The 13,353-nt window shown below is 43.0% G+C and overlaps 1 protein-coding gene across 1 annotated transcript in view; it reads left to right on the top strand.

The window, feature by feature from the left end:
* Nucleotides 1–13,353, top strand: part of cntn3b (contactin 3b) — a 58,440-nt gene that overhangs the window by 27,158 nt on the left and 17,929 nt on the right. Inside the window, exons 5-11 of the mRNA XM_047584257.1 lie at nt 513–611; nt 3,591–3,794; nt 6,869–6,971; nt 7,314–7,498; nt 7,913–8,049; nt 9,750–9,879; nt 10,426–10,576. Of these exons, the coding sequence (XP_047440213.1) occupies nt 513–611; nt 3,591–3,794; nt 6,869–6,971; nt 7,314–7,498; nt 7,913–8,049; nt 9,750–9,879; nt 10,426–10,576 (1,009 nt within the window). The remainder of the gene's footprint in view (nt 1–512; nt 612–3,590; nt 3,795–6,868; nt 6,972–7,313; nt 7,499–7,912; nt 8,050–9,749; nt 9,880–10,425; nt 10,577–13,353) is intronic.

Below are 13,353 nucleotides of genomic sequence, written 5' to 3'. Positions count from 1 at the left end.
GCTTTTAAGTGCAAGATTACACCACATTTAATAATGATGTTACTTATTGCTGCTGGCGCTGCAAACTGTCATTTGTCATGCAACGCTTCCCCGTGTTTGCTCAGTCCACGGACGGCGTTTCCTTCCTCTCCCCTCGCCTCCTCATTTTGTCCTGTTTTTGGCCTAATCTCTTCCTCGCGTCAAAGTTTAGCGTTTCGGGGCGAACGCCACCGACTCAGGTCCGTCGTCTATTTCATCAGATGCCTTTGAAAGAGTGTGAGGCTGTCAGGAGGCGTCCCAGGGCAATCAGTGATGCCTTATTAAAGTCCCAGTGCTCGAAAATCTCACATCAAACATATGCCTCTGTGAATCTGTGAGCGAGTTTGCGAAAACTTACGGCCCCCATTTTCAGAACGATCGCTCTCAAAGAAACCCGTGTTAAAACCCACTTTTCGTCTGCCCTGCGCTCACTTCTGCGCTTTGCTTCGCTGAGCAGAAGTCTAACTCGGTCTCGATCTCATTTCACTCATTAGATCTTGATAACTTCAAGAGCCAAGCGGTGAGGAGTGCTGTCAACGTGCGGGAGGGACAAGGAGTGGTTCTGTTATGTGGACCGCCTCCGCATTCTGGAGGTAAGTTTGCCTTATGTTGCTTCTTCTTCAAATGTGACTCAAAGGAATTACTTTCACTCATTTCACACCTCTGATAAAGGATTACCTCAAACGTAATCCTTGTTTGTGCACGTATAAACGCTCTTTAATCATCCTCCTCTAATGTTGTTTATTCAGAATATGACTAATTAAAGGAGTATGTTTCTCAAATTAGGCTTAAAGAAATATGCTTTCTGCTAGGTCTCCTTGGCTGTGCGAGCAGATGCTCGGTTTAGCACGAGGTCTGAAAACAGGGAAACCGTGGTTAGCTTGATGCACTCAAAAGGTGACAATATTAGCAAAACGGCACCTTTAAAGCTTGTTAGCGCGGTCTAGTTATTCCGTAGAAGAAAGGTGTGGTTGTAAAAGGGGCTTATGTGCTGGAATCATGAGTCCCATAAAACTACAGCTTGTCGTTTTTACACTTCAGGTGTTTGGATATGGCTTGTTAATTATTAATTATTGAGCTTAAGGAGGACTGGGGATGTGGATTTTATTAGCTTCACACAGGGCTATGCTAGCCAGTTTTATTCAAAGAGTAGTTTAAAGCCTGATTTATGGTTGCATGTCACATGTGCGCCTAGGTATGCCATAGGTACACCGAAAGTACGGCAGGTCTGTTAGCAGCCTGGTAGAAACTGAACGTTATATTTATGGCTCACATTAAACACACTTTGATTTTGAACTCATTCAGGTATTTCTCCCTAAATTTGTCCTGAATTTGTTTCGTGTTTTGCTCAAGGACAATTTGGTATGGTAATGGTAAAACTGTAATCTCTAACTAAGAGGTTATACATAAAGATAGAAGATAAAGATGCTGGCTTATGAGCTCCGTCGCTTCATACAGGGCTATGCTAGCTGTTTCCAGTTTCATTCAAAGTGATCATTGTAGGCTTAAGCCCGATTTATGGTAGCAAACCAAACATTATATTTATGGCTCACCTTAAATGATATGATATGATATGATTTCTGCATATATTTGTCCTCATTTTGTTAAGCGTCTTTCTCAAGGACCATTTGGTATGTGTCCATTAGCCAGGGATGGAAGCGCTAACCATGTGAACTATCTAGTAAAGGCTAAACCTCTAATATCTAACTAAGAGGTTATACATAAAGATAGAAGATAAAGATGCTGGCTGTTGAGCTCCACTACTTCATACAGGGATATGCTAGCTGTTTCTAGTTTCCAGTTTTATTCAAAGTGGTCGTTGTAGGTTTAAGCCTTTGATTTATGGTTGCATGTCACATGTGCGCCATAGGTACATTGAAAGTACAGTAGGTCTGTTTGCAGCCTGATAGAAACTGAACATTTTATTTATGTAGCTCCTTAAATATACTTTGATTTTGAACTTATTCAGCTATAACTGCATAAATTTGCCCTCATTTTGTTTAGCGTCTGGCTGAAGGGCAATTTGGTATGTGTCCATGAGCGCTAACCATGTGGACTATCTAGTAAATGCTAAAACGCTCATCTCTAACTAAGAGGTTATACATAAAGATAGAAGATAAAGATGCTGGCTGATGAGCTCCGCCGCTCTTTGTATGTTTTCAGGAAAACTGAGAACATGCACAATGGCTGCTGCCTAGCTTGTCACCATCACATTTGAACAACCAATCTCCCTCTCAAGCGAACTGTTTGTAGCACAGCGCATTGTGCAGCTGGTCTTTGGGATAATGGGCCGGAGTACTGTGTGTGAAATACAGTTTGACAGCTTTCCTCTCTGACATAGGCCTGTACGCCGTCGGCTGCTGGAACCGTAGCACTATTGTGTGTTCCAGCATTTTCAGAAGTGAATGAAAGTCCAGCAGTGCGTGGGGGGGTAGCGTCCCTTTTATTCCCTCCTTGCCCTGTCACTCCCCCCAACCACCAGCCCCCCGCTGTTTGTTTCTCTTCTCTATTGAATTTTAAAAGCATCACATAACTTTCACATTCTCAGCGAATTTCTTCTGGTTTACATTCTGCTTTGAGTTCCTGCAAAGCAGCTCTTTCTGCATTATCACCCACGTATGAAAAATTAAATACGATACTGTCACAAGCTATTGTTGTAGGCTGACTTAGTGTATGTGCTACTTTTGAGATTTGCCTACTCAAAGGGCTTTTCTGGCACTTTTCTCTGTTGCATAATAGTCCTTTTGTTCAGTCTTCAGTGCTCACTTGACAAAATATTGCACGGCAAAATTCTATCACCGCTCATTACGGCCACATAGTTCAGATGGAGGTTATGCTGACTCTGAACTACGTGGCTCCTGCTTGCCTAATCAGATGGAGCTTTGTATCTGCATCGCTGCACCCAGCTCGGACGCTCGATCCCATCCAAAGCTGAGTGGCTCGCTCCCTTGGGGGACGTAGGGTATGATTGACAGTCATTGCATACACCTTTCGACTCTGAGCCCTTCACCTCCGAAGTGGTAGATTACACAGAGCATCTCCTCTCTCTTGGAAATCTGTGCAGTGTGCGCTTCTCGGAAATGACACAGTAATTCATCATGGCAGCTCTTTCCTTTCTTATGGTAGACTTGCCGCTTGTGAATGGGCATGACAACATATTCTTACTTCCGTATGTCAAACCGCCTATCCCTCAATCCATCCGTTCATTCGTTCGTGCCACCCAGGAACTAAGGCGCTAAGGGACCCGGGGAATGGAGGGCATGTGTCAGGGGAGGGCGGCTGACGCGCTGTAATCCATTTTGTTGCGCTCCCTTTCCTTAGGTCTGCCAATTTTTCTGCACTGATAGCTATTACATCCACCATGTCTGGTATCTCCTTCCAAGGAAACCGAGATAAGGGGAGGAAAATGACTTGATATGCGAACATTTTAAGGCCACAGCAGATTCCCTTTGATTCAGCCGCTCCAGCCACACAGGGCCCGGTGTATCTGATACGTGTGGAATCATATGAGCTGTGACGGTGGGCTGCTGCCGCCGCTGCACTGAGTTTCATTGTTTTTATGTCCGTTGCAGAGCTGACGTTTGCCTGGATCTTCAACGAGTACCCGCACTTTGTGCAACAAGACAGTCGCAGGTTCATCTCTCAAGAGACGGGCAGTCTGTACATCGCCAAAGTCGAGCCTTCGGACGTCGGTAACTACACGTGCGAGGTCAACAACACAGTCACAAAGGAGCGGGTTCTCAGCTCTCCAACACCGCTGGTCCTTAGGAGTGATGGTGACTACTTTAAATTACATTATTATTCTTCTGTGGTGTTGTTGGCTTTACCTTGTCCTCATCAAATATGGTTTCTTCAACTTAATCGCACCATTGCATTTAAGGATAAAATGTGATTACACCTAAAGCCACTGTGACAACACTTGATAATAACCAAGATTCCTTTCTTTAATTTCTGATGAACTCAAAGAAGGAATGATAGTTATAGTTGTAGTTAATTGGTTTTTGCTGTGGCCGCTTGGCATTTCACTTGTTTATAGTTTAAAGTGCCAAGCGGTCCATTAGTAGACATGTGGAGTTACTGACGCTACAGGTTATCGAAATCCAAAGGCACCAAAACAAGCTGTTTTAATTTTTAATGAAGACGTCGGGCATCATTCTGAGAGTAACTGTGATCAGATTTTTATGCTGGATACAAAGTGAGTCTGTAAACAGCAGATCACACTGAAAAGTTTTAAGTATGAAGCCTGTTGCTTGCAGCCCTTCATCTAACAGCTCATGGTGGCTGCTCCTCGTTTTTACTGCACCCTGAAATATTATATGTCTGCTATTGCAGGTACATTTTTAATAATCAATCACTGACAAAACACCGCAATGTTTGTTACCACTTATAGTAAAGATCAACTAAATGCTTCTAATGTGAAGCTGCATCTGTAGGAGATGCTCCATTTTCATTATTGACTGTATATACTATGGACAAACCCATCATGACGTCACCCATTGGATTCTGAACCTTGAAAATGAAGCCTGAAGCATTACTCCGCCCACTTTCACATATTTCAAATATGGACGTGTCGGACGTGGAGACCTGCCCAGTCAACTCTCTGCTACCTGTTAGCACATGCTAACACCTGTCACTGTTTTTTGTAACTGTAAACGTGTTTAGTAATGCTGTAAAGTTGAGCTTTTTAACATGGGGGTCTATGGGGATTTGCTCCCTTTTGGAGCTTCAAGTGGCCACTCAGTGAACTGCAGTTTTTTTTGCACTTCCACATGGGCTTAATCGCTGAGACCTGGAGGTTGCCGCTTGGCTTTCATTAGCAGCTATCGTCTAGTGTTAGTTCAGTGTTCACATCTGTTCAGACATCAGCATTTTTCTTTCATCCCGGGAACGTCACCCCAGATGCTTAGTTTACAACAACAAAATACGTAAATATCACAATATTTTCATCAGTGGGCCCGGTCAAAATTTGTGTGACAGTGACTCACCAGATTTTTATTTATTTGAATGAAAATCTGTGAAATTGCCACTTTAAATTAAATCACTCGTGAGAGGAAGTGTTTCTCTTTCAGCTGAGCAGCATTTCACCGATCACACTTCAGCCCCGGAGTAGGAGCTGGATCTTAAGATAAACTTGGGCGTTATCAGATTGTGAGGAAATCTCTTGGGATGGTGTTTAAACTCCTCCAGCTGGAGCAAATTTGTAAAGTGATTTATTATAATTTGTAGACTTTGCAAGCCGTGACTATTAATGAACGGGTTGCTGACGAAACCAACCAAAACATCGGTTGTTTTGTTCCAAGTGTCTCACAAAAAGCTTTCGTGAGCCGATTCTAGGCAGCATTACTGTCAAAATGTCACAGATCGACTCTGACTGCAGGGTGTACACTCACTAGTGAAAACAATTCTAGCAGTCCTGCACTTAACTTCATGGGAGTTAGAGTGTTCAGCATCTGGTTAAAATAACTCAGAGGACTGTTGATTCGTGCTGTTTGAAAATGTTTCCTTTTGGAGGCTGGGGTTTGTAGCTTGAATTGTATCGGATTCTACCAGCATTTGTCTCGATTATTTTGACAACCCCATTTTAGGATTAGGATTAATAATAGAAACACTTTTGTGCTCAACTCCACACAGTTTAACAGCACCACAAATCGCATCTTCCAAAAATGATCATCGCTTGAATTATACGAACATCATAATCAATCGATTGATCTTCATTTTTAACTGAACACAGACACGAGAGCAGATAAAACACCAGTTAGAAACTAAATTTAAATCATAAAACTATTAAACAATAAAAAAAGTAAAAAGAATCATCTCAAACTGGGGTAGAACAGCCATGTAGAGGGATTTAGTGCAGGATCCTTAGATGGAGGCTGTGTACGTGACGTCACAGCAGGCAAAGTCTCCATGGTTACGGCCACTGAGCGGCAAAAAGTGACAGTTGATCATGGAGATTAGCAGCATTAGTTTGAATCATAGACTTTAATAGCGTCTAAATTTTAAAATTAATTAAAAAAAAAAAAGGTGAAGAGCTGTTGTACAAACAGATTTGAAAAGCAGATATATTTTTACAGATATCTGCCAAAGAAAAGAGAATCTTTTTAGGCATATTTATTTAGCTACATTATCATAACTGAAATGACCTAAAACTAACTTAAACTAACGAAAACTGAGGCTAATCCATTTTTCCAAATCCATATAAGTTCATTTGGATCATTGCTGAGTCCAATTGTCCTTAATTTGATCTGATAATCCACATTTTTCCTGGTCTCTCTGTATTTACTGATACATTTCAGCATGTTTTTGCCACTCAGGGGGCGTGGCCCCGGGCGCTAACTTCATCAATACATACCCTCTATTAGAATGCATTTGTTTTCACTAGTACACCTGATGAATTGTCAGTTTTTTGTTGGTTTTTTTTGGCTACATTCTGCATGTTTTCCACACTCTTATCCCTGCACCGTGACTGCATCCAGACCGTGGGGTTGTAATTGGTCATAGTAAATAGGCCCACTACTATCTCTGCAAAGGAGTCTGTGACCCGTCCTAGTGATGTGAATATAAATGAAGTCATAAATGAAGTCACATTGCCAAATGTGATAAATCTCTGCCAAGCAAGTCCTTTCCCCTGATGTGTTCCCTGAATCTTTTATAACCAACCTCTGATTTCTTTCTGCTCTTTACAAGCCCTTCAGTGGTCACTTTTGCACCGTACGCGTTAAGACTTTTTTTTTTTTTTTTTGGCCTTAGCAGTCCCACCGTGTTGCTGCTCTCGCTCTGATCGAGTGCAACATCGGCTGTTAATTATTGATGTAAAACGCTTGTTATCTATTGTCTCCTCTTTTTGCAGGAGTCATGGGTGAATATGAACCCAAAATAGAAGTTCATTTTCCTGATTCCGTCCCAGCTGCAAAAGAATCTGTGGTGGAATTGGAATGCTTCGCTTTGGGAAAGTAAGTCAGCCTCATTGTATGTGTGTGTATGTGACATAAGCTGTAAGCTCATTCATGCATGCATCAGTGCTACTCAAGATGATTTAAGAATGAGCAGGCGTGACATTACTCATTCTTAGATTCATCAATCCATAGGAGAGCGGGGACGACACTACGACAAGACAGGGAAGCAGGAATCAAAGTTCTCTTAAGAGCATCTGAAATCTGAACAATCGCAGCTTTATTCGTAGGGGATCAATAACTCACAAGGCCTTTGCTTCAGCTGCTTTCCTTCCGTGCTCACTTTGATCACGGCGACTGACAGTAGAAATCCTGGCAACTTTTTGTGTTCCTCTCTTGCAGCCCGGTCCCAGAAATAAGCTGGAGGAGAACCAGCGGCGTCCCGTTCCCCAGCAAAGTCAAAATGAAGAATTCAAACGCCGTCCTTGAAATCCCTAATTTCCAGCAGGAAGACGCCGGGACGTACGAGTGCATGGCGGAGAATCGGCGAGGCAAAAATGCTGCGCGGGGTCGCGTTTCATTCCACGGTAAGTGATCCATTTCAGACTGAGTGACAGTGAAGGCAAGGGAAGAGACGCAGGCATGAGTGTAACAGATACCCACATTTGTACAGGAAACGTGCAGGTGACCAGCAGCTAGAATCCCATTTGTTTGACAGAAAATCTCTTTGTCCACAACATATGGGGCGTAATGTCGCCAACAGATTTCAGATTAAACCGTGCATCCTGGGGAAACGGGGTAGAAGAAAAATGAATATTGTTTTCGAGGCTTCAGATCAATTTCCAGTCAGATGTGTTTACCAGCGTGCATTTATCACCGTGCTGACGATCCACTTGTAGAGTTTAAGCTTTGATTTAAACTCCTGCTTTTATGGCTACTAATCCAGTGCTCCTGTAATTAAAAGACATGTTTGAATAGGTAATCCTTTCATTCATTCCAAGCTAAACCTCAGTGGCTGCAGACAATGTCGGACACGGCTCTGTCCATAGAGGAGAACCTCTTCTGGGAGTGCAAGGCCAACGGGAAGCCTAAGCCATCCTACAGCTGGCTGAAGAACGGGGAGCAGGTGATAGCTGAGGTAGGAAACTTCATTTCATTGTGGTAATGGCAGGCAAGTTAAAAGGAAAACCAGTGCTGTGTGCCTTCATCAAAAGACGGGATGAAGGAAAATGTGAGAAAAAGAGCATCACACTGAGGTTGCCAGGCTACAAGTGGAGACCAGAGGAAGTTGTGTTCAGACAAGACATCGTTATTTTTTAGATTTTGGGTTTAGTGGATAATACGAATGTAATGTTTACTGCTTTTTTTTTGTCCCCCCCCCTTCATTTTTTTTAGCCTTTATGCAAACCCAAACCGTGAGACCTTCCTCCATAGATCAGGCACAGTAGTTGTAGCAGTGCTCTCATAGCTAGGGATGTGTACCGAAACTCTCTACCATAATGGTGCCAGTAGTAACCAGGACAAAAAGCAACACAGATTTCAGTGCTTCATTTCGGTGCCACTGAATTTTTAATTAGCTTAGCCTCCTTAGCTGTATCAATGCTACACGTGACGTCACGTCAGTTATTCACCCGCATGGACTCCACTGAAGTACGAGCTGCAGACGCATCTGGTGCAAATCTGGGCAAAACGGACAAAAAATTGTCTGTACTTCACCTCAAAGGATGCACACAAAAAGATGTCATTTGTGGCCTAATGTTAACCATATCAAACGAGTAACTGGATATTATAATCTGGATAACGACTGATCCACGGGCCTTTGCATTTACTTCTCCTGCTCATAAATATTCACAATATATGAACATGCATTCATTTGTTTGCATGGCCTTGCTTTGAGCAGCGGCAGAAAGTGGAATGGAAAGAGGTGACCTTCAGCTCTGAGGATGATTTATTTATTTATTAAGTTGTTTCATAAAAAGGCTCCTGTTCGTCACGGGTGTGGTCTGGTTGATTAGAGCACATTGTCGGTGTGTGTGTTCTTCCTGTGTACTTGTGCATCCCCTAGACCCTGGTTATCCTTTACCTTTGGACTGGATACCTCAATCAGTGTCTACATACTGTACACCATCACTGTATGTTTCTACATAAAATATAATTTGGCTGCCCTATAGCTGGGGAATAGCCACAAATACATTGTTCACCCTGCAGCACATCTCATTTCCTTACCACGAGTGTTCTGCAGAAACTAAAAGGGAGGAAAAAGCACAAGCCAGTCAACTTTCTTCTTCTCTGTGGTCTTATTTTTGACTGTAACGTTCCTGGGAAGTGTGCGCGAAGTGGTCCCAGGACCACACTGGGAACAGCTGCGCTCAACCAGCCGCTCCGGGACAAGGAAGGACAGTATCAGGAGGAAGCACAAGAGAGACCGAAAACCAAAGCGCGCACACAAGAGTCATGCAGAGCACTCACAGCGTGCGACAATCTCCGACTAGTTTTATTGGGTTCAAACTCCAAAGTCATCATCTGAGCTGTCGTGACAGCTTTTTTCCAACTGAACAACCACAGAAAATAAATGACATTTTAAATATACTGGCGGTGCATTGCTTCTCCTGTGTATCTGAGACGCAGGTTAGCCGTTTTCACCGCTGCCTCCTCATCTATTCCGAGCCGAACATACGTGAAATGACACAATGCTTGAGGCTTTCTTATATATATATTTTTCTCTTTCTACTCTCCTGCTCCTCCCGTTCTGGTGCACCAGTAATTGCTACTGTGCCTTTGGACATAATCGCCCGGTCTTGCAATGGATATGCAGAACTGTGTCTGTTTTGTTCGCAGGGCCGGGTACAAATCGAAAACGGAGCCCTTTCTATAGCTGTGCTGAACCTGTCAGATTCTGGGATGTATCAGTGTGTGGCTGAAAACAAACATGGCAGCATTTATTCCAGTGCCCAACTGATGGTGTTAGGTAAGATTCTCTCCGTCCTTTTGCTTTTATCCTGCTTATCTGTCTGTGCGTTTGATCATCTCCTAAGATAAAAACCAGCAGCCAGCTATAATGTTCCTCAGCAATCAGTCTACACACTCATTTGATGTCAATGCGGGCTCTGGCAGCCAAAATATGAATCTGATAGTGTCTCATTTTACTGTCTGTCGTTTCATCTATTGATTTTAGATGCAAACACATTGCTTTGTGACATCGTGCATGCTTTCTCATGCAGACAGGGTATTGATTTATTGCAAAGCTTTGATGACTTCCAACTGACTGGCTCGATGAGAAATTCAATTCTCTCTTGATGCATGTGATGACACTTTAAGGTCCTAATGATGGCTAACAAAATACGGCGAGAGGTTTAGACGATGGCTGCTGGGTGGAGACAAGATGTGGAAGGCTGGAACCGACTTCATGCTGCTCTCTAGGAATGCTGAAGCAGAACCGGTTGCACAACTGAACTGCAAATCTTTGCCTGTATTTTTTTTTTTTTATCTGTTTCCTCTACTTTCCTTCACACAGCGTCTCCTCCTAGTTTCTCCAAAAGTCCGTTAAGGGCCTTGCTAAAAGCTCGCTCAGGCAGCGAAGTCACTCTTGAATGCAAGCCTCAGGCCTCGCCCCCAGCAATTAGCCTGTGGAAGAAAGGGAATGAGATCCTGCAGAGAACTGAAAGGTAGGATAAAAGTCCGAGTTCATATTCTTAGCAGCTTTCATTCACATTCGCTGCAAGTCGACTTGTTTGAATAGTGTATTGGGCATTTGTGAAGATGCATAGAAGGAAAGGCTAATGAGGGGAATGAGAGCGGGGGCACCCACTGGGAAAATTGGACGTAGCTAAAATATTGCACGCACCCTCACGAGCAAATAGCTTGGTGTGAGGGAGAAAGATGAAGGTGGCCATATCTATGCTGCATGCATTAAATATTTATGCAGATGAAAGATTAGCAAATTGATTTGCAGCTGAAGATAAAGTCTATTTGCTTCTAGACAGAGGAAGGGATTCGAAACTGAAGCTCCTGCAATTATCTTCTTCATCGTGGAACAGTACAAAGGGACGCGAGAGTTTAATGCAATCACCGAAACTGCACAGGCGAAAACTATTCGCTGCAGACCGGAGAGCAAAGAAATCTCACAAGACTCGTAGCTCGGTGCACCGACACCATGAAGACAATGAGCAAACATCAAGCGCCACTTCCAGCAGCACGAAGAGATGCTTAATTTAGTTTGTTGTCCTTCTGTCTGACTTCAACAATCACACAAAACTAAGGAACCAATTAAAGGTGGAGGATTCTAAAAGCAAATCAGAGGCACGAAATGACACATGAGAGAAATCCATCTGCAGACTTTTCATCAGCCCAATTGGCGGGCGAAGAAAAGCTTTGACAGTTACAAAACTCTGCCACACACACGCACACGCACGCACAAAGGCAGGGCTGACTGAATACGAACAAGTCAAACACAGGCATCCCAGCGCACTGAAGAAATGCTGTTTGAATCGCTCCCATGCTGCTTATTGAAAAGAGGGCCTAGGAAAGAACAATAGGAGCAAAGCGACTTGTCAAAACAGCACTGAGGCTGTTTAGTTGTCGCCAGATGGGGAGATGAATGTATAGCTGCGAAAACAATTGGTACAACAATTCCCAAGCTGACTAGCATCTAGAACACTATACAGTACGTTTATCCCACATATGTTTTCAGGCTATATGGGGAGTTGGAGTTGAAGTTTCAACCTCAGTTTTCGCCTATTAAATGTCTAACTTCTGTCCTTATTACTTTGCATAACCTGCAGAAAACACTAGGATTTGATGCATACATTGTAGTTTATCAGGTACTTGAGCAACGCAGTGTAAATTCTGTTTAACTTCCTCCCGCTGGGAAAGGTGTAATTCATTAGCTCATTGTGGTTTCTGTTTCATTTTCTTGGTGGAACAAGGGAAATATAGAGACACTAATGAAACCAAAATTGGTTGAGGGAGTCCTACTAGAAGGATAAAATACATTTAAAGGTTCTACACAAAATATAGTTGAGGAAGATGGGATACACCGATCAGGCATAACATTATGACCTCCAAAACATTTGTGACTCATCAGACACTGGACATGGGCCTCCTGAGGGTGTCCTGTGGTGTCTGGAAAAAGAATGTTGTACCACTTGTGGGTCCTAGACTTTCAAAATGTAGAATGGGAGATTTGAGCCTTCAGTTGTCAGGCTCTTCTCCTGTGGAACTAGCTTCTAGTTTGGGTACGGGAGGCAGACACCGTCTCTACTTTTAAGGTCAGGCTTAAGACTTTCCTTTTGACAAAACTGATTGTTAGAGCTGAACTCGACCATCCCTTAGTTATGCTGTTATAGGCCTACGCTGCTGGGAGACGACGCACTGAGGACATGTCTTCTACTTTCTCTTCTCGCGTTTGTGTGTGCGGCTGTGACTCATCAGTTAGTGTCATCACTATGGGTGGGGGTGTCTGGTCTAGTCTGGTCTGGTCTAGGTGGGTGCTACATGTCTAAGTAACATCTGCATGAATTAATACCATTTCCAAAAGTTTCCCAGCAGAAGATTGAATTGATGGTTCCAAGATGGTTTACATGTTATTTATTTCCTCTGTCAGTGGTCATAATGTTGCGGCTGATCAATGGAGGTTGGTCAAATAAATGGAAACGATAAAATCCACACAAGGTATGGCTAATGAATGCCTCTGCATTAGAAAGACCAAACAAAAGACTCGGCTGTGTTCTCTATCTAAGGAACTTGATCAAACTTCAGAACTAGTTGAGTGAGTGCGTCTCTTTTCATGAGGGACCCAGATGATGATTGACCCGCTGGAGTTTGAATGAACCGATGAACAGCATCACCAGAATATAAAGTGGAAACCAATTTGACTTCTAGCTCCTAGAAAACAAATGGGGATGGTGGAGAAAGAAGGAAATAAAGAAAGGCAACAAAGCGATCTGCATACGAGTACATCGTAGCTGCCTGGCACTTAACATTTCTATTTAGTAAAGGTCATGTACTTTACCCAGAGACCCTCAAAATACGGCAAACTGGTATGTTATTTAACTTTATTCAGCTTTAAGATAGGGCACGTCTTTAACCTTTGATAGTGGAATGTTTCCTATGCTTGCTTTTTAAATTTTGTGGTGAATTGCCTTGGACACTTTTTATTTGCGCAGCAACGTGTTACACAATGTTAGATCTGCCTTCCGCTTATTGGACTTTCATTAAATATCTAACCAGTCGGTGACCTCTCAGCACGATGGAGGTTCCTGACCGACCTTAGCAGCATAAAGCCACTACAGCACATTCATTCATTCGTTTGCCGAGGTATTCAGAGAGGCTCTTTGTGATTATTATTATTTTGTTCATTTAGTATTGTGTCCCAGACTTTAGCCTACTGCCGAGTCAGGGTGATGGGTCACCCTGCCTGCTGCTAACCAACCTTTAAGAATTT

Source organism: Mugil cephalus, chromosome 4, assembly GCF_022458985.1.
Source record: "Mugil cephalus isolate CIBA_MC_2020 chromosome 4, CIBA_Mcephalus_1.1, whole genome shotgun sequence".
Taxonomy (NCBI): Eukaryota; Metazoa; Chordata; class Actinopteri; order Mugiliformes; family Mugilidae; genus Mugil; species Mugil cephalus.
Note: the sequence above shows the minus strand (reverse complement) of the source record. Positions and strands in the feature narration are given on the sequence as shown.